Here is a 22,500-nt window from a genome sequence, read left to right on the forward strand (position 1 = left end):
GTGGTGACCAAAATAAAGTGCGAGAAAGAAACATACGAATACGGACATTAATAAAAGAAGAAAATATCACTTACAAAAATAAAATGGAAGAAAATAATAAAGCAGGTAATCCAATGACAGCTTGGTCAATGATTCGAGAGATGGCAGGAATCGATATCAAATCGGGAAACAAAAATAATACACAATGTGCAATTGACATAGAAGAACTCAACACTTTCTACTGTCGTTTTGACATCGATAATAATACCGATATTGACATCGATATCGGAAGACAATAGAACAGTAAAGTTGGTGCCCCAAACGTAAACAAAGGTCGAGAAGCACATGGCAAACCACATGTTCCTGTCTTGACAGCTCACGTTCCAATGTAAATTATAGAAAAAAAATAACCTTTAAAATTTGGCTGTTAGGTGGCAAAAGAAACACATATTCATAAATACTCGATCATGCATCAAATAATGTCTAGATATGGATATTTTATGGAACAAAAGGTAAAATTTATCAAAAGTTACGTCTATCTATTTTTAGACCAGAGCAAATTATTGCGCTGGTATGAACAAAACGAGAATTATTCGGAGCCGATTTTCATAATAATTTAGTCTTATATTATTATTTCTGAAACTGTTAGATTTTATGTAAACATATTTTCAATACTGAAAGTGTATTGCCTACAACTCAAACTACAAAATTGGGAGACCTATATTGTGCGTAAATTATTCCGGTCCCTAACGGAAATCACTAGCAACTTGTTATTGTTTACGTTTGGGGCACCAACTTTACTGTTCTATAATTTTGCTGTACCAAACAATATCATGAGCGACCTATCATTCTCGAAGTGGAGGTGAAAAGTGTTTTCAATATCATCAACCCAAGAAAGGCCCGAGGCCCAGATGGAATTTGTGGTCGTGTATTGAAAGAATGTTCCGATCAATTGGATTCAATAGTCTGATGTCACGCCGTCCGGCAACGGCGGCCATCTTGGTTCTAAGAAAATCATTACTTTTTATTCTTCATGCTGGTTAGAACTTTTCATATGTCTTGTGATCAGAATGTGTAAAAGTCAAAACATGATCAAATTTATTTTTTTTCCCCTCTGAATACGCTTTTATACTCGCCGGGGAAATATTTCATACGGGCGTCCGCCATTGTTCCGGTAGTTTAGAGCCAGTGTTACTAAGTTACCGTGCGTCATTAGGAAGGAAGTGACGTTACGACTGTTGAAGAGTATTGACATAGAAGAACTCAACACTTTCTACTGTCGTTTTGACATCGATAATAATACCGGCATTGACATCGATCTCGGAAGACAATAATTTTGCTGTACCAAACAATATCATGAGCGACCTATCATTCTCGAAGTGGAGGTGAAACGTGTTTTCAATATCATCAACCCAAGAAAGGCCCGATGCACAGATGGAATTTGTGGTCGTGTATTGAAAGAATGTTCCGATCAATTAGCACCAGTTTTTAGATAAATATTTCAAAACACATTGGATTATGGCAAAATTCCAACAATATGGAAAACATCATTCATCAACCTTGTCATCAATATTAAATAATTCCAGACCTATTGCTTTGGCATCCATCTTCATGAAATGTCTGGAGAAATAATAAAATGTATTCTGCTCATGAAATTAACGAAACCTTTGAGCTACTCCAATTTGCCCATTAAAACTCACAAGGAGTTCACGATGCGCTTGTGACTCTAAACCAGACTTTAACATCCCAACTAGACAAAGCATCGGGAAATAATGCTAAAATCCTCTATGTAAATTTCTCATCAGCCTTTAATGCTATGAACTCTCAATTTTTAATTAACAAATTACAAGAGATTGGAATTAATTATTTGATTTTGTAATGGATTCAACACTTCCTTGATAAAAGACTTCAAAGAGTTTCCCTTGGGTCAAAGATATCAAATGAGAGAACACTATCAAACGGATGTCCCCAGGGGTGTGTAATGTCACCTATTCTATACATTCTATACACCAATGACTGTCGATCACTCCATTCAAACTTCGAAATAATTGGTGACACAGCGATTGTAGTCTTCTCAATCATTACGATGATAGCATAAATGAATATTTCGATGAAGTTGATTTATTCACTAAATGGTGGTCTGTAAATATGCTTCACTTAAATATACAAAGACTAAAGAACAAATCTTTGACTTTGCATTTAAATAATAAAATGAACACGTGAAACTAAATATAAAAAACGAGGAGGTAGAAGTAGTAGATGATTTGAAGTACCTCGGATTGTATATTGACAACTCTCCCACTTTAAAAAACATATAGATTTTATTAACAAAACGGTGGCGCATAGATTGCATCTCTTGAGGAAATTTAGATCTTTTGAAATTAGCGAGAAGACAATGATCCTGATGTATAACTCGCTTAAAAGTGTAATTTCCTTTGGTATTGTGATGTGGTATGGTAACTGTGGAGTGAAAGAGAAGAATAAAATTCAACATAAATATTATGTATCGCTGGGAAAATTATTGGTTGTAATTTTTAAGGGCATTTAAACTCCACCAGAAAATATCCTCAGAATAGTAAATTCCATACTTACCCAACCATCCCACCCCTACATCATTTATTTAAGTTGTTACCATCTGTTAGACGTTTTGAAAGCACTAAAACTAGAACTAACAGATACAAAAACTCTTTTATATCCACAGAAGTAAGGGTACTAAATGAAAAGAAGTCATGTAAATAAAATTGTATCTGTTATTAGACATTGCCTGATTTCGGAATATTGATTTTATTTCTTTTTTTCATTTTCTAATGAAAGTTTGAATCGTTATTATACATTTCGCTCTTCCCCCCCCCCTCTCTCTCTCTCTTTCACACACACACACACACACACACACACACACACACACACACTCTCTCTCTCTCTCTTTCTATCTATCTATCCTTCTCTCTCTCTCACACACACAAACACACACACTCTCTCTCTATCTATATATCCGTCTCTCTCTCACACACACACATACACACTCTCTCTCTCTCACACTCCATATCTATCTATCTATCCGTCTCTCTCTCTCTCTCTCTCTCTCTCTATATATATATATATATATATATATATATATATATATATAATAACACTAATAATAACAACAACAACAATAATAATAATAATAAAATAATAATAATAATAATAATAATAATAATAATAATAATAATAATAATAATAATAATAATAAATAATAATAAAATAATAATAATAATAATAATAATAATAATAATAATGAGACATATAACGCTTTATTTGGGATCACATTCGAACTACATTTAAAATACATTGAATTACAATGGACCTAATATGCACTATACACACATTTCTATGCTCTAACAAGACAAAGTGATATTAATCAAATGAATTTAAAATATTTATGTACGGAAATTTCATATGAAAATTTGTCTTCCGGTTCCATCTCGAGAAAAAGACCGGCTTAACCTAATTACCAGTCACATTGCTGTGTTTCAGCGTGAGCAGTAGGAGCAAAGAGGTTAATATTAAAGCATTGAAATAAGATGTCGTCGAAATCAAGATTCAAACCGGTGTTTTCTGGGTGTAAGGATAAAGCCTAATCCACTTAGCCATCTCGATAGACAAGGGGCTAGGACGATATCTAAAATCTGCAGAAAATAAACTATTTTAGTGACAGAATGTAAAATCGATATTTTAAGATTTTTAGCATATCATTAAAAATTTATCGAGAGATTGTTTAAGTTAACCATTCAACAACTGAATGGCGAAAACTGCCTTATTAATATTTATTTTATAAAATGATAAGAATGAAAACTGAGACGAGCAGCTTGCCGGAACTTATGGTCACATACTCATATTTTTGTTACCGTTATATGTTTACTGTGGTATAAAACCACACAAAAATTAATCAATTCATATTGAATTGAAAAGAATTGAATCAGAACTGTTCAAGCATTGAATAATCAGTGTAGTATAACTTGCCAACGTTTCCTATTCATCGAACATCGGTTGTTATAATTTATGATATAATGAATATTGCATAGTGAATAAAATTAATCCCAATCTATTCCAAGTTTGAATCGTATTGTACGCGTGACGAATAATGAGTCACTATGGTATAAGCTGTTACTATTAGAAAGTGAATAGTGGCCATGGCGGTAGAAATAAATAAAAAAAAACAGATGGGAAGAAAATTATTTAAACATGTCGCTTTATGAGTCCCGAGGAGATAGAGAAATTGGCGCCTAAGAGAAAGCATCAACGGCACGCAACGAAAACTTCCGGATCATCCTCGCGCTGGCGCAAAAGAAACAAGAAGTGCCAAAGTGACACAAGAGCCGTCGGAATTGGCCCCGTGTTTGCGTGTTGACTGGATTCAATCAATAAAACCAATCCGGTGCAGAAATAAAATTTAAACATGCCAGAAGTATTTGATTTGCAACAACTATGTGCGGCTATGTGGTCTAGTGGTATGGCACTCGCTTTCGGATCGGAATGTCTTTGGTTCGAGCCTCGCGCATAGATGAGTCCCTTGGAAAAGGCTCTTTTCTCACATTCTCTCATCGTACTCAGGTGTGAAATGAGTATTTGGCCGTTAACAGCGTCGTACTGTCCGAAAAAATTGTAATATCGTATAACAGGAGTCATGTCCCGTCCATGTTAAGTGTTGCTGTTGACCAGGAACCCCCTGTAAAGCGCTTTGAGTACGTTTAGCGGATGTTGCGCTATATAAATTATTTAAATGCTTTAATAACTATTTGCAGTCCCATTGAAACAAAAGCCAATTTAAATAAATAAATAAATAAAATTCGCTTTATTCATCCCATAGGGGAAATTTGTCTCTAGGGTCTATTCCAAGGGAGGACTGGAATAACCCAGGCGTTAGCCGCAATGCAGCGCCGCCGCAAATTGAGCTAGGGCGAAGTGACTTGCTCAAGCCACACAGCGCAGAGGCGGGTGATCGAACTCGGAAATTTCGGGTACGAACAAAGACCGTTCGTTGAGCCACGCTGCCTCTTATTAAAATCTTATAGTGCAGTAGTAACGTTATAAAAACAACATAATGCAAGAGTCGATTAGGATCAGACTGTTACTTATAGTCACAAATTTACATTATGTCGGTGTGGACAACACAATTTAGCACAAAGAGATGCTTCACAACGAGTTATTGTATGCACAAATAAAATATATATTAATATCAATTTCCTCCTTATGCCAACTAATTATGGCGCAAAAGTATTGACTATGTAATAAATAGCCATGTTAACATTGTTCCGTATAGCCATGTTAACACTGTTCCGTATAGCCATGTTAACATTGTTCCGTATAGCCATGTTAACATTGTTCCGTATAGCCATGTTAACATTGTTCCGTATAGCCATGTTAACATTGTTCCGTATAGACATGTTAACATTGTTCCGTATAGCCATGTTAACATTGTTCCGTATAGCCATGTTAACATTGTTCCGTATAGCCATGTTACATTTTGCCAACGAGTACAGGATTACTAACAGGTATAAAAATTATAAAACTATTTTTTACAGATTGACATATTTGCAAACCATTTTTAATGAAGGGAAAAACTATCACCCGTTAACTCAAATGATTGTTTTGGCTCTGTAGGAGAGATATTTTGGATTACTTATTTTAATCCAGATGCTGTTTAGTTTTAAATAAAGCCATATTATCAAGAAGAGGACATTTGGGAATAATGATGTTAAAGATATGTTGTGATGTGTTGTGTTAGTGAAAATTAAAAGGGATGTTTTAAAATAAAAAGTACAGTTATGGAGGCAGCTTCTCGCTGAAAAGTTTCCTATTTACCATTCAAAAAATTGTCTGCACCATTTCAAATTTTCTTTTATAATTCATCATATGCATTTTACGGGGATATGGATGCGTTCCATAAAGACTGAAGCGAGTTCAAAGAAGTCACGGATTGAAGAACTGTTGACAATTTCGGGTTCATTGTAATCAATCATTCCCAGGCCATAATGAAAAAAGTGTTTCGTCATTGTACTTCAAGTCAACATTGTTTTGTGAATGGCAATAGAAGATGATCGATTCACCGAGAATCATTGTTTTATAAACTCATATTTGAAAAGGGTCAATTTTAAGTCAGTTCGTGAGTTATGAAATAAATGAAAAATAAACACTTAAAAGAGATTCACCTCAATAACATAACAATCCATCTCCTTCAAATAATGACATAAAAACATCTCGCTGCTCACTCCAACAGTCGACGAGTTCATGTAAATTAAGCAGCAACAAGAATAATCCCTATAAATTCAATTAATGTCGCTAATGCTTCACCATCGTCATTATAATCACTACCTTTCCTTGCTTAGAAATTATTGGCCATTTCGACAAAGCTTCTCGACTCCTCCAACAAACCGTGGACTGCGACTGCCTGGGACCGCTTTACCTAAATCACCCCCAATCAAGTCATTTCCGACAACCAGCACAGGCTCTTAATCCCTCTCCAGAAAACCCGCATCCTCTTCAACATAATAACTCTATCATTCTGTTCATCTCCTAAGCGATTCCAAACCATACTTACTACTTCTTCCACCTTATTCTCTCTCTCTCTCTCTCTCTCTCTCTCTCTCTCTCTCTCTCTCTCTCCATTTATCTATCTCTTTATATATATATATATATATATATATATATATATATATATATATATATATATATATATATATATATATTCTCTCTTTCTCCTTCTCTCTCTTTTCTATTTTTCTTTCTCTGTTTCTCACTTTTATTTCTCTTTCCTTTCTTTTAACTTAGCATCCGTCCATCTTTCTATTCATTTATATTTATCTATCTATCTATCTATCTATCTATCTATCTATCTATCTATCTATCTATCTATCTATCCATCTATCTATCTATCTATCTATCTACCTTTCTATCTATTCATCTTTCTCCCTTCTCTCTCTCTTCTCCCCCCTCCCTCTCTCTCGCTCTCTCTCTCTCTCTCTCTCTCTCTCTCTCTCTATCTATCTATCTATCTATCTCTCTTTCTTTTCTCCCTTCTCTTTTTTCTCTCAATTCCTCTCTCTCTCTCTCTCTCTCTCTCTCTCTCTCTCTCTCTCTGTATGTGTATGTGCAGTCTTCTGGTCGCCTTCCATTTAGCTATTTAACTAGCGTTTCCTCTTCTTCCACTGGTCAAGTGTCCGACCGGTCAAACTTCATCAACGGATTAACACGGTGTCCCTATCGAGGCCTGCACGTGTCGCTTGGCCTGGTGCTGGCATGCAACAAGGCTTTCCAAAACAGGATGCAATCGACAAGACGTGTCTTTTTTCCCGCCAATGGATTTTCTCGAAAAGAAAGTGACTTGAACGGGGGGACACGAGATTGAAAAGCGAAATAAATAGATTGTTGAACGGCGCTATCTGATTATAGAGTAACAACAAAATAAAACCCTAATCTAACTTTTTTGGGGGCCGACTAACTTAGTCAATAGAGCGTTTGAACCACACGACACTCGACCAATCAGTTAGTATCGCAGGCATTTCGTTTCTTGACCAGCCCATTGATTGGGTAACTGTTAGATTTAGCAAGAAAGTACTCTACTGTAATCCTTACCAACATCATCGTTATTATTTAGGCCCCATTCCACGCTGCAGAAACCGGGGAAAACACCAACTATTGAATTTCTATACGCGTATGGTCAGTGGTGGGAATCGTTCAGAGCCACAAGGCCGATTAGAGCCGGAGTTTATCCAAGTGTTTGTCATGGTAAATGGGACATCAGCAAATTGGACCCCAGTGTCATATTCTGCTATCAATTCAATTTTTATCATAAACACCACTATGACATAACACAGTTTTGAGATAATGGATCACTCATGGAGAAGTCTTTTTTTGGCTAAAATGTGGAGAGAGAAAATATTTGTCAAACCATATCAGAATGGGCAATATCCATTCCTATCTGCCGTATTCTAAAAATTCTGGCCCAAAAAAAAAAACAAACAAAAAAAAACATAAAAACAAAACAAAGCATGCTGGCTACTTCATCTTGCCTCAAACATTGGATATCAAGAAAGTCTTCAAGAAAGTTTCAGGTTTGAAAGTGTTTGAAAAGATGCGGGTCGTTTCAGTCGATTGCTATTTGGAAGACGAGTTTTCTCGCCAAAATAAATAATTTAAAAAAACAAAAAAACTGTGTTTTTTTCAGAGTTCGACAGCTACGCGTATATCATGAGACGATTTGACACGTGAAAAGAAAATTCTAAAAATGTGAATGGGATATCACAGACAATAATAGTTACTCACTCGACTTTAATCTTCATCTAGATGTTTTACTGAGAGAATTGTGTGTGTGTGTGTGTGTGTGTGTGTGTGTGTGTATGTGTGTGTGTGTGTCCAAAGCAAAGGCGTCGTTTAAATCCAAGCAGTCGAGATAAAAAACAAATCACATCAAATAAAAGATTTATGGCTTTAATTGTTGGATGCCGGTCATCAACTGTTCTCCGTGAATACAAGCCTGAATTGCAATGACGAGACAGGGTGTATCAAGCAATTCCAGGACTGGTTCCATTTGATTGATGATGGCTATTTATTGTCACTGGTGGTAATAATAATATATTGGGGTTAAGACCTACCGACACTTAGAAAAGTACTTTATACCCTCAATTGAAATAGTTTTTATTGATTTCTACAAAAACATTTAACGCTTACTCGCGAATTATTTCATTCCGTCTTCAAGTTACGCTTATTTTTTCTTTATTTTACAAAATCAATTGGAATGATAATAATAATATAGAGGCAAATCGAAGATAGTAAATCGCTATACTGGTGTATCTTTACATTTTATAGCCTTTAGATTTCTAATCTTTGTAAATCCTTGAACTATCAACTTAAAAGAATTTCATCTATACGTAATTGATGCAACAAAAACACTTGAAACAACACTGATTATATTTCGACCAGAATATCTCAATTCTCTTCTTTTTTGCATAACCTGTGATAAAATTTCAAAACTCCAGATAATTCAAAACAGCGCTGCAACATTGGTAACCAAATAAAAAAGACTTGCGCACTCCCTTCCTTTACTATAAGAACTTCACTGGCTCCCAGTTGAAGAACATTTTAAATATGAAATTTCCATGTTGTGCTTTAAATGTATAACACATGGAGCCCCAGGCTTACATCAGAAAATGTTTGAGTAATTACAAACCGTCCAGGTCACTCCGTTCTCAAATTGAAACGTATAAACTTGTTATCCATAAACCACGACTGAAATGTATGGAGAAAGATTACTTTGGCAGTCAGGGCCTAAAATTTGGAATTCTCTCCCCAAAACAGTAAGAGAAACACCAAACATCACTTTTTAAAAATCTAGATTAGAACATCATTTATTTTGTGAGAAATATTTTGTATAGCGACTTGTATTGTATTGTATTATTTCAGTTTTATATGTATCTGTCAATTGATAGTATGTGGTTATTATATTATTGTTACAAATGATTGATTTTATGTTATAATATTTTGCCAATATAAATCGCATAGATTACAACATCGTCATTGTTATGCGCTGTATATATGCTATTTATTATAATTATTTTAGATTATCAAAGTGCCAATATGAATTTTGGGGTCAAATAAATTATTCTGTTATCTTCTGTTCTGGTATAGAATTGATAGATGAACACCCCATTTTCAAAATCTTAGTATTTTTTAAATACAAAGGAGGTGTGTTAGATTAATACAATTCTATGATTTGACTTAACAGATTGGATTTTAAATATCGCATTACATCTAAGTAATTCACATTAGTTCATCCCTCGGGTAAATGTCATAGTAAAAATGAAAATGAAATAAATTTACCTTGATCCTTTTTTTTTTTACAGAAATAAGCAAAGACTCGTATTGTTGTATTCAATCCTATAGAGTCATCTATATCATGTTGAATTTTGTAAATCAAAAGACTACAATTGGGTTCATGATATATTCAAACCTAGGAAGTTTTGTAGTGGTTCCACTTTGCATGCTTTGTTATTCGGACTTACATCGGTTAACCCTCTCCTTACCACCTATTGGAAAATCGTCACATTTGTTACGATGTAACCGTCACTTTTCTCATCCTAATTTCATTTCTTTTTGTTATAGCTAGCTATAAAACTTGACATTCTGTAATAAAACTCATATTGTCGAACAATATTATGTATAAAATGTTCTTGTTGCTTTTTTGTTTGAGTAAGATATGTCTGCTTTTGTGTTTGGTGGGTGTGTAGTTTTGGGTAAAATTCTGAAAATGGCTGGTAAGGAGAGGGTTAATGGCTTAATATAGTATCTGAATAACCCAGAATGTGTCAGGGCATTAAACAATCATCTGAAAAGGCATGTATGCTGCAGTGCAAGGACATACTGAAATCAAAAGGCAAAAATAAAAAGCTTCCCCAAAATCAGCCTTTTTTCTACCCGTTTCCCTTTCCATTCCATCTAGCATTGTGATATTCATATTACGCCCATCTTGCACCAATCTTTGCTTCTGACTTTAAAAATTATAATATGGCATACCATTCAGAGGATAACCCATGTATATATATGCAACTTCTGTCGATGTTTTCTAGAGGACAATTAGATTTTATTTACAATGAATTACACTAACAGTTCAAGAGATAATCAAACATAAAACCAATACATTTTCCTGAATTAAGGATATCCATTGTTTTTTTAAAACTTAATTATGATAATTTTTTTTCAAAGAAGTTTTAAAATGATTTGCCATCTTCAACGTTTGCTCATGAATTGATATCAGAAATTAAACTTGAAGATTTTAAATACAAAAATTGGTATTTCTATAATTGGTTATATTGTTTCTTTTATTTATTTTTTTTTTTTTTGTGTGGTGGAAATCTAGCCGGAACTTCAACACTCATTCGTAACGTGTGCAAAAAGGAAATGTGACAAGAATAATTAAAGGAAAACCTGGTATAGCTAAGACACAATAACAATTTAATTAACTAATTTATAGAGAGAGAATGTTCAATGGTGAAAGGATGGATTCAAAGTACCTGTAGCAGTCTTAATTAAATGAATAATACCGTGTAGAAAAAGCTAATATAAACAGAAATAACTGAAAACAATGACATCACGACGCCATGTTACAATGGGTGATTTTAAAAATAATTATAACGTATTGAATCCATGAATGAAAATATAAAATAACAAATAGTAAATTGTTATTTAGTTTTGAATAATTAAAAAAACCCACATAGCTGTCATGAACACTATTATTCTTGTAAATATTCTCTCTGCAAAAGAACACAACTCTAATTAAATTTAATAATTGAGTCGCCAAAATGTCTAATATTTCTTATGTGTGTTTGTTTGTTTATTTGAATTTTCAATAATCCTCTAATCAATATGATCTTAATAAACCAAGAATGATATGAATATATTACATTATACGATTCTTACACTCTTGCATTTTTGAATTCTAGACATGTTCCCAACAGTTGCACGAGCTTGCGAGTGCGCGTTGGGAACAAAGTTCGAATTCCAAAACGCAAGAGTGTAAGAAGTCTTTTATTCTAGCCCTCTATTGATTCCAATTTCCTCATCTTTGAATAAAAGTCATCTTCAAAAAATGTCAAATGATACTCCTCTTTAAGGAATCTGATTTTTAGTTAAATTTACGCTCGATAATCTGACGTCACAAGTTATTATTGTAAACATGATATCATTACGCGTTACTATTTAGGGAGAGGGGTGGAAGAATAATGATTCTGAAATTCAATTCTGCGTTTATTTGACAGTAAATGTTACTCAGGAGGGTGGGTTTTTTTTTGTTTATGTTTTTGTTATTTTTAACTTTCAATTTAATGCAGAAAAACCACAGCATGCTAGATACCCAAATTCCAAAAATAAGAAATCAAAATTATGTAAATTGGGAATTGATTATAAGGACAAGTAGATGTAAGCTGTAAAAAATAAATAGGAAAAAAAAAACATTTAACAAAGATGATCAAATGAAGGATGCAGATAGAATAGAATAAAAATAGGAAAGGAAGGAAAGAACGAGAAATTAGAGGATGGAGAGTGGGGTGAAGAATCAAATTGCTAAAATCAACTCCTGGCTTGATTCTCATTTATGTCACGTGACCCTCGGGTGCTCCACGTTTTCCCCTGACGACAGGGTCCAGGGACTCCATGTGTATCCGGTCTGAGTGTGCTTGTGAGTGTGCGTGTGTGTGTGTGTGTGTGTGTGTGTGTGTTTTATGTTATAGTTCTAGTATGTTATCTGAGAGGGTTTGTTTCCGCAGAACTTCTAGTCTTTTAAACATTACATCAAGAACTATAATTTGAAGAAATACACAATTAATACTATTATATATGTAATAAAGGTACATAATATAGAATGACGAATGCTGAATAAATATAACTTATTAGTTTCTTTAAACTCTTCGATCCACACCATTCACCTATATAATATGACAATTCAATCCAGAAACAGACAATCCATGTACATTAATCATAGCCAGGAACCAGTAACTAAAATGGTTTGTCTTTGTTTAAGGTGGCGGTTTCAGGTCTTGTCACGAAGTCAAGGGATGTTAAGCGCCGTCAGTGGCCGGATGGTTGACAGTAATTGTGCACCGACGTTGTGTGGGTGGGTAAGGCACACTGTCCCACTCGACTCAGGCGTGAATGAGTACATGGTTATCGGCAGTGACTTGTTCTATAAGGGTGTTAATCCAAAAAGGACACCTAACAGGGAACTGTTATGTAATGTATGAAAGGGAAATTTGGGGGGGGGGGCGATAAATGAAACATTGTGAAGCGCATTGAGCATGGCCAATCCATTGAAATGCTGTATATAAATATTCATTTTAACTGTTTAATATAGGAAGGAAGTAAAATATTTGAATCGCATTGATCTTAAGTATGAAAACGATTTCTTTATAAGACAAAAACAACACATTAAAAAATCAGCTGCAACAAAAGCAACAGTAATAGTAATTTGTGCCATATCCTGTCTATTTGACATCCAATCAAGTTGATCTAGATACTTAGAATTGAGCCATGGACCGCAATAATATAGCAATTCAATCGAAAATATTTTCATGCTGGAGAATTAAATGTAGATTCAAACAACAGCTGAAACAATACAAACTTCCCCACAACAACCAACCAACCAACAGCCCCACCAACAACTAGAGCTCTATCATCACAACTAAATATCAACAAAAACAAAGACAACAACAAACATTTAAATAAGTGAAGCGACTGACCCCAGCCTCTCTCTCTCTCTCTCTCCTCTCTCTCTCTCTCTCTCTCTCTCTCTTTCTCTCTCCACTCTCATCCTTCCTCAAGCACTCTGTTTTTTCTCTTCTCTTTCTATCTATTACACACACACACACACTCTCTCTCTCTCTCTCTCTCTCTCTCTCTCTCTCTCTCTCTCTCTCTGACCTGCTTACCCTCTGCGGATTATTCGGCTATTTCTACTCTCCACCCCCCCCCCCTAGTCATTTTCCATCTATTTCGGCTCTCATCCCCTCCTCCTTCTCTCTCTCTCTCTCTCTCTCTCTCCCTCTCTCTATCTCTCTCTATCTCTATCTCTTCGTCTATCTTTATTCTCCCTTTCTATCCACCCATCTCTCTCTCTCTCACATCAATCCTCTCTCACTCCCCCTCCTTCTCTCTATACCCCTCTCTCTCTCTCTCTCTCTCTCTCTCTGCCTTCTCTCTCCCTCTCTCTCTCTCTCTCTCTCTCTCTCTCTCTCTCTCTTCCATCGTCCTTCTCTTTATCATTTATCCTCAATTAGTCTCAAGCTTCTTTAACAAGTATCCCCACTTGAGGATTTCGATTGCAACAACTCAGATTTCGCCATTCTTTATCATTCCTGTTTTATTTTTCTTTCTTTAATTCTCTCTCCATCCAAGGTACCCCCCCCCCCCCCCCAATTATGTGATCCCTGACAATTACCATTTTAATTATTCCGTTTCTGTCTGTGCCACTCATCATGTACATGAAAATATGAGGACAAAGTCCAACAATTATAATTGTATTGATTGTTCTATCCCTCAACTACAATTCTTGTTTTCAAGATTCTATCCCTTTAATTCTATTGTCTCTGTTTGATATATCAAAAGAAACATATTTGGAAAATGCAACGTATTGTATTATTAAACGATTTTATATAGAATGTATAGAAATTATTTCGAAATGGAAAGGCATTTATATAGATGTAAGTGTATGAAAGAGTATAGATGGTTTTAATACCTCCACTGAGGATATGAGGGGATGAGGTGGATTATAATGAAGTTAGAATGGATAGGAAGAATGAGGGATTAACTCAGGAGGGAGGATGAGGAGGAGTAAAAATAGCAGATCGTGGTGATTCTATTGATGGTGATTGTGGTTGTTTTGGTGAGTGATAGTGATGATAATGAAGATGATGATGATGATGATGATGATGATGATGATGATGATGATGATGATGATGACGATGATGATTATTTGAAAACTAATTGAAACGATGTGTGAGATAGAAAAAGAAAAAGAAGAGAGAGAGAGATAGAGATAGAGAGAGAGAGAAGGGGGGGGGGCAAAGAGAGAGTTAATGAGAGAGAGAGAGTGAGAGAGAGAGAAGGAGAGAGAGGACACATAGAGAGAGAGTGAGATAAATTGGGGGCATTGAGAGAGAGAGAGAGAGAGAGAGAGAGAGAGAGAGAGAGAGAGAGAGGGGGGGGGGAGAGAAATGGGGCAAAGAGAGAGTGGGAGACTGGGTGGGGATCCTGACCTCCCATAGTGGGCAGGGAGGTACATACTGTGTCTTCTATCCCCTTATATCTATTTTCCAACATGCTTTCTGTCTTTGTCTTGGAATGAGATTATTTGGTTTTGTCCTGGCCCTGTTCAGAGTCCTGGCTGGGAGGGAAATGCATAGTTATTGTTTTGGGAGAAGATATTTTTTTCCTTGTAAATCATCTCTCTGTTATGCATTATTATATTTGTTATTTTAATGTATAATGTAAGCATTTGAGTGTATTCTTCTTTATTGGATTTTGTGCTTGTGTCCGGATGAGACTAATAGATGATCTCAAACTAAGTACATTGGTGGTATGCTCTTGGATTCTACATCTGATCCCTATTTGTTCCTAGTTCCCCTTTTATCTTACTTTTTCTTGGGTGCTTTAATTGTAATTCCAGAACATTTTACTATCCCATTTTCTTCCATTTTACTGGCGCTGATATGACCTTAATGTGTTGAAACGCCGTAAAACCCTTAAAAACAAGAGAGTGGGAGAGAGAGCAGAGAGCGTGCGTGTGTGTGTGTGTATGTATGTATGTGTGTGAGGACAAAGAGAGAGAGAGAGAGAGAGAGAGAGAGAGAAAGGGCAGAGAGTGAGAGAGAGAGAGAGGGGGGGGGAGAGATAGAGACAGGGAGAGAGTGATAGAGACAAATGGAGAGAGAAAGATAAAGTAACGTTGGGGGAAGAGGGATGATAGATAAAATGATTAGAGTTAAGGTAAGTAGGGAGGAGGAAAAGGAGAGTAGAAAATTAATCTACTCAGACTATTTCTCACCGGAGGATTCTGTCTAATAGTTACTCTGGTCAAGAAATGCCAAGGGAAAGAAATAAGTAAAGTAACAAAAGGAGGAAAATTAGATCAAATAGTCGTTTTTAAAAAATAATGAAGTCCAGCGACCTCAAAACAAAACAAAAAAACACCCCCCCCCCCCCCACACACACACTAAAAAAGAATAACAAAAAATAAACAAACAAGCAGAATGCAGTGATAGTCTTGAAACTGGTGAGAACATTTTATAAACAGCAGGCGGATTGCCGTACGTTGGAATAACAACAAGTTTTTTTTTAAAAATTGGCCAGAAAACTCGTCATTCAAAAAATATCCATCGATTAAGATGATTACTATTTTTCAAATAACAACAACAAAAAACAAACAATAAAAACCCAATGAAAACAGACGAGCAAAACAAAGCAAATGAAAAAAAAAACACACAAAAAAAAAACAAAAAAAAAACAAAACAAAACAACCCAACCCTCTCAGACCTGGGAATTTTTTGTAGTCTCTCACGTTGCAAGGTTTTTTTGATGAAAGATGAGTCATTTAATCGATCCAAATTGAAGGACTGGTCAGAATTTTTTATTAAAAACGTGTTTCTTCGTGGTACGGCATTGTAGTCAAAGGTTCAAAGCTCAAAGTAAGAGTGGTCAGATTGTTTTATTGATGCTATGCGTTTAGATAATATACTCACTACACCCACCAACCGGATATAAGGTACCAACACACAAAACTAATGTGCAACGTGGACGTTTTTAGTCTGATTGATATAATTTAGTGAGGAGTAATCATTAAAATGGCCGTCTAAAAACAATTACCAAGAGCTGAGCGACGTTAATTTCGTTCCTTCTATAAAATCCTGTTTGTTTATTGTTTTTTTTTTTTTTTTGGGGGGGGGGGGGGGGGGTTACGAAACTCTAACACGGTAATTGGTGAATGTTGGCAGGATGATATTATCGCTTTTTATTCATAGTTCATGATTACACAATGCACATTTTTGTATGTCCGAAAGTGTGCCAGGAAACGCAATAAGAAAATTACAAGACAAAAAAAAATAAAAATAAAAATAAAAAAAACCCGTGATTCTTAAAACACTCAGCGTTTGAACACTATTGGGATTTTACACCCGAAATGAAGAAGTCTCATATATAAAACATTTTGACAAGTTGTGGATCACCTCTGCATGGAGTGAACGATTCCTGGTCAAAATGGGTAACGTGCTTTATTAATGTACGGCTGCACGGAACAAAGAAAAAAAACGAGGAAGAGTTAGATCAGTGGGTGAGCGCCTCGCCTTCAAGGAGTTCGGTATCGGTATCGGTGCAGTCGGTAGTCTTTCTGACCCCTGTGCATCCATGCCTGTTGGTTCTGCAGAATTGACAAGCGTCCTATCTCAAGAGTAGTAAACAATTTCTATACTCTGTTTAACGCTACCAAAACTGGGGTAAAGTTCGGCTCGGTGGGATTTGTGACTCTTGACATGTTACTTTGAGAGATAAATATAATATAGATCTTATGTCATAATATGGCATTTGTCATTTAGTTACCTTGTTAAACGTTAACGAAACTGTAACATTGAACAGTTATCACTCCTATTATTTTCTTTTATTAGTTTAAAAAAAGACTCACAGTCAAGCATTGTCAACTAAATATTTGGTTTAAATGAAAAGACATAATTGTATCGAGCTCCAATGGTTCTTATAACTAGATAAACTTTTGTTGTCTGATTCCTCTTCTACACATGTTCATGTTGTGAATCGACAGAAACGACATGTTTTCTACTGATTATAGGATCCGTTTTTTTTGATGAGAAAGAGGAAGAATCACATGGGTCATTAGTTATTCAAGACCATCGATTGTACACAACAAGATTAAAGCAAATGAATGTGATTAGAATTTGAAATTAGACTCCACGGAAAGAAGGAACTTTTCTCGATCACAATTTGGTGCCTGACTGATTCCTTACCGCTACTGGGATACACCAAGCCAGCGGTGTTGTTTTTCTCTCGATAATAATATAAATAAATGACCAGAGATTTTTAAAATATAAAAAAAATAATTTAATTATTAAACTTCAATCGCAACTTTTCTTTATAAAAACGGAATTGAATCTTTTCTAAACTATTACATTGTAAAAATTTGGAATCCAATTGGCACTCACATTATATATGGCACTACACATTTTGTCAATTCTAAAAAATAAAATTTAAAATTTACCCACTTATACTTGGCAAGTAAATACTACAATGTTTAACAAATGATAAATGATAGTATTATCTTACTTATTACGTTAACGCAAATATTGAATCCTGACAACAGTTAGACCTTTAATGCAGAATAGTTTTGTAGGTTTTAGATCTATTAAAAATACGTAATTTATCTTTCACATTAAAAAATTAGACCATCTAGTACAAATACAAAATGCAAATCAAGACACAAGAATAGCATTCTTCTGTTTCTATGAATATTAAGAACAATATGCCGTCATAAAGTGACAATTATAAATTCAGATTTTTAAAAAGATATCACTTAAGGCATTGGGAAATCTTACAGACTGGGTGTTAATCTCTCTCTCTCTCTCTCTCTCTCTCTCTCTCTCTCTCTCTCTCTGTGTGTGTGTGTGTGTGTGTGTGTGTGTGTGTGTGTGTATTTTTTTCTTCCCCGCCAAGCAATTAAAAAAAACAAGGTTGTAAGAAAAAAGGAACAATGCTATTCGGACGTTATGATAAAAACAAAGCACTTCACCAACATACAGTCCATTGTAACTTTCAATCAGTAGACTGAAATACACAAAAAAAAAACAAAAACTAACACGCCTGTAAAAAAAATGTCCTTTCCATTATGCTTCTTTCACATTTCTTTTAGAGAACAACTTACTGGCAACTTTTCAGCGCATAAAGCTAAACAGATAAATGCAGTATTTTAATGGGTGGTGACTTAATCCACAGTAATGTCGATCATTGAGGGCAAAATTGAAATCTTCAAGCCACCACTCTTAACTCGACTTGGTTTGTGAGGGGTCTCACCGATGGATTGCACACAATATTATTGAGACAGTAACGAAGTTAAAGGGCTGAATCAGAGCAGTGAACTACAAGTAACAAGCGATGGCTTAAACGTTAAATAAAATCAAATAAACTAACAGATTGGCAAACACGTCCTTCTCCCCTGATGTCAATCATTTCTGGAGGGGGTGTGTCAACAAGAGCCGCCCAGGGCAGAATGTTAAACGTTGAGAAAAATAATTGTGTCGGCACTCTCCCTCTCTCTCCCTCTCCCTCCCTCTCTCTCTCGATTAGACGAGGTAAATTCGATCGCGATAATTCTATTGGTTTTCCTGGTCTGTGGTTTTCGATTAAAGGAGTTGTGCTTAAGTGGACGAAATAGACAAAATGTCTCAGCCGCCCTCAAATATCTAATTATTGGAGATGACCAAGACAGACCTAGCACGGAATAGCCATTTAAAGCTGGATTTGAAAAAAAAAACCAAGAAAACTAGTCACGGAATTAAAAGTGAAATGCTTTGTAAAGAGGAAACTTTAAAGCCAGTGACCTTTGTGGTGAAGGTGTCTTTCAATGTCTAATCAATAGCGTGTCTTGACTTGCAATTAATTCAAGCGACATTGAGCGTAGACTACGCGAAGTCCCAGGTTTGAGAGTTTTTGCCAAGATGAGGATAACCTAAATCCATCGATATTTGAAGGACGAGTTTTCTGGCCAAATTTTTAAATATGGGGTTTTCCAGAGTACGACAGAATACTCGGACCATCGTCTACAGAACTTGACTTCCTTGACTTATTCGTAGAGAATATAGCCGTGAACAATATATCCTCTCCAAGTTGTCCTATAGACTTAATCAGTACAGGCCTTCCTCCAGGATGTAAATCCAGTTCTGCCTGTTTCTAACAATAAATGTGACCCACCGTCTCAAAACTATATTATGTCGAAGAGCCCTAAATACCGCAAAAAATAGAATGTACAGCTACAAATAGATGTAAATTGCGGGTTTTACTTACAGAATTGCTTTCTGTTCGTTTTGAAGGAGAATAACATATTTAATCTTGAGCTTTTATATATAGCGCAATATCCACTAAACGTAATCAAAGCGCTTTACAAGAGGACACTGGCCAGCAGCAATACTAACATGTAGGACGCTATATGACGACTGTTAGGCGATATCACAAATGTTTTTTTCGGACACAGACAACTCTGTAAACAGCCAGGTACTTATTTTACACCTGAGTACGGTGAGAGAATGTGAGTAAAGAGCCTTTTACAATGACTCAACTAGGCTCGAACCCAGGACCTTCCGATCCGAATGCGAGTGTCATACCACAAGATCACATAGCCGCATAAAGATAATGTATTACACCTCAACCACTGAATTTTCCCATTTCTTATCCTAAACTCTAAATTCACTTTCAGAGAACGGATCCATCCCGGTATATTATACCGTTTTGAGACGGCGGGTCATAAAAAATCCTCCTCCCGCGCTTCTCCTGGTCTTCCTCGCAGGACATCAACGACAACATAAATATTATTCTCTCTTTTCTTCAATTTCAGCTCTTGGTACGATGAATCCAGACTTCGATGATCAGATAGTGAATATCACCGTCAAGGCGAAGGGAACAGCCGTGCTGCCATGTTCTGTCATCAACCTTGGGAATTATCAGGTAAATGGGAGTTGTCGATAGTGATGGATCTAATGTAGTTGTTGCTATGACGAAGGTGATGAAGACGTAAATGGTGGTGATGACTATGGTAATGATAATAATGATGATAATGATAATAATAATAATAATAATAATAATAATAATAATAATAATAATAATATTAATAATAATAATAATAATATTAATAATAATAATAATAATAATAATAATAATAATAATAATAATAATAATAATAATAATAATAATAATAATAATAATAATAATAATGATAATAATAATAAAAGTAAACAAATGAGTATGATGATGATGATGATGATGATGATGATGATGATGATGGTGATGATGATGATGATGATGATGATGATGGTGATGAAGGAAGGAAGGAAGGAAGAGGAATATGGTGAAAAGGAAGAGGGGAAGGCGGAGGAGGAGAAAGTGAAGGAGGAGGAGAAGAATGAAAATGACTGAAATTAAATATAAATGAAAATAAAAATGATGTCACTTCTTTGCAAGTTAATGAAACTGATATTTAACGATTCCCAGAAGATGTTTGAAATAGCATGCATTCATCTCTTAAGGCAAAGTTGAATTTGAACAATTCTAACTGAAACTGTAAAGATTCACAAGCCAAACATACTCACTATAATAGACTGAACAATATTATTGTTCTTCATAGATGGTATGGACAGACCAATATTCCACCCTCTTAACACACGAAGATAGACGAATTATTGACGATGACAGGTAAGAGCTTGATTTATAAAATTCCTGTTTCTTCGTACAAGAATGGCACTTTGTCGTTTACATCCACTCACAGAGACGTGCAGATATTAGCAGATCTGATAACCGAACACAATTATGGGCTTATTTAACATTGTAGTGGATAATATTTTGCGTTGGTTTCAAAGTAATTCAATCGCAACAATGAGACCATTATAATTTTGGTTATCAGACCTGCAAATATGAACACGTTGTTTACAGTCTATTTTATTCCATTGTCAATGTAATCAGTAGTGTAACATAATGAGTCGTAAGGATTTCAGCTTGGTATCTTGTTATTTGCTGATTGCTATTCTAAGATTCACGTTGTTTTTTTATACTCTAAATTGCCAAACATCTCACGTTGTCATATAGCCTACAATAAAATACAAAACATCTCACGTTGTTATTTACTATAAATTGTCAAACATCTCACGTTGTTATATACAATAAAATACAAAACATCTCACGTTGTTATATACAATAAAATACAAAACATCTCACGTTGTTATTTACTATAAATTGTCAAACATCTCACGTTGTTATATACAATAAAATACAAAACATCTCACGTTGTTATATACAATAAAATACAAAACATCTCACGTTATTATATACTATAAATTGCAAAACATCTCACGTTGTTATTTACTATAAATTGTCAAACATCTCACGTTGTTATATACAATAAAATACAAAACATCTCACGTTGTTATTTACTATAAATTGTCAAACATCTCACGTTGTTATATACAATAAAATACAAAACATCTCACGTTATTATATACTATAAATTGCAAAACATCTCACGTTGTTATATACTATAAATTTCCAAACATCCCAAAAACTGGATAAACCTGATTTTTAAAATTAATTGTTATGATTTTAAGCATATCAAACATAAAATTTTGGCAAAATAAATGGTTTTATGAATTGGAGTGATTTTTTGTTACCAAAACACCAAAATTATTAAGTTTAACGGTACGGTGATGTTAAAAGCCGAATGGTATACCATTTACCAAAAATCCTCACAACCAATATAAAACAAGATTCATCGCCTGGATTGATATACTGGTAAAGTAGTCCTATAGAGGCTTTTTTGGGCCTATGGAGCTGGAGTTTAGCCCGCTTTCTATAGCGTTATACGGTCAATAGCAATTACTTGCTACCCTTTGGATAGGATGCACGACTATTGCAGAGTACTTTCGCGCTACCTAATCACCCTTGGGTTGACAGGGAAGGGGTCCAGAAAAAAAAGCCTTGACTTCACCCGCGATGGATCTTATTGAGGTTTTAAATAATTACCTTAAAAATAAGAGTGTAACAACAATATTAATAATGATAATAGCAACAACAATGGCGACAACATCAACGACATCAACAAAAACTGCAGCAACGGCAGCATCAAAATCAACAACTGCAAGTTTTATTTTCATCCTGCATATTTAAGTATTTTATATCAAATTCCAAATATGACGATATTATTTGAATGCATTTATTTCCTGAGATGAAACACGA

General features: G+C 35.0%; 1 protein-coding gene across 1 annotated transcript in view; it reads left to right on the top strand.

Moving 5' to 3' along the window:
• The window catches only part of LOC144964168 (immunoglobulin superfamily member 10-like), a 176,103-nt gene that overhangs the window by 22,288 nt on the left and 131,315 nt on the right, over positions 1-22,500 (top strand). Inside the window, exons 3-4 of the mRNA XM_078898123.1 lie at positions 20,114-20,223; positions 20,900-20,967. Of these exons, the coding sequence (XP_078754249.1) occupies positions 20,114-20,223; positions 20,900-20,967 (178 nt within the window). The remainder of the gene's footprint in view (positions 1-20,113; positions 20,224-20,899; positions 20,968-22,500) is intronic.

This window comes from Berghia stephanieae, chromosome 2, assembly GCF_034508935.2.
Source record: "Berghia stephanieae isolate SIO BIC M18660-M18661 chromosome 2, UCSD_Bste_1.3, whole genome shotgun sequence".
In the NCBI taxonomy this organism is placed as follows: domain Eukaryota; kingdom Metazoa; phylum Mollusca; class Gastropoda; order Nudibranchia; family Aeolidiidae; genus Berghia; species Berghia stephanieae.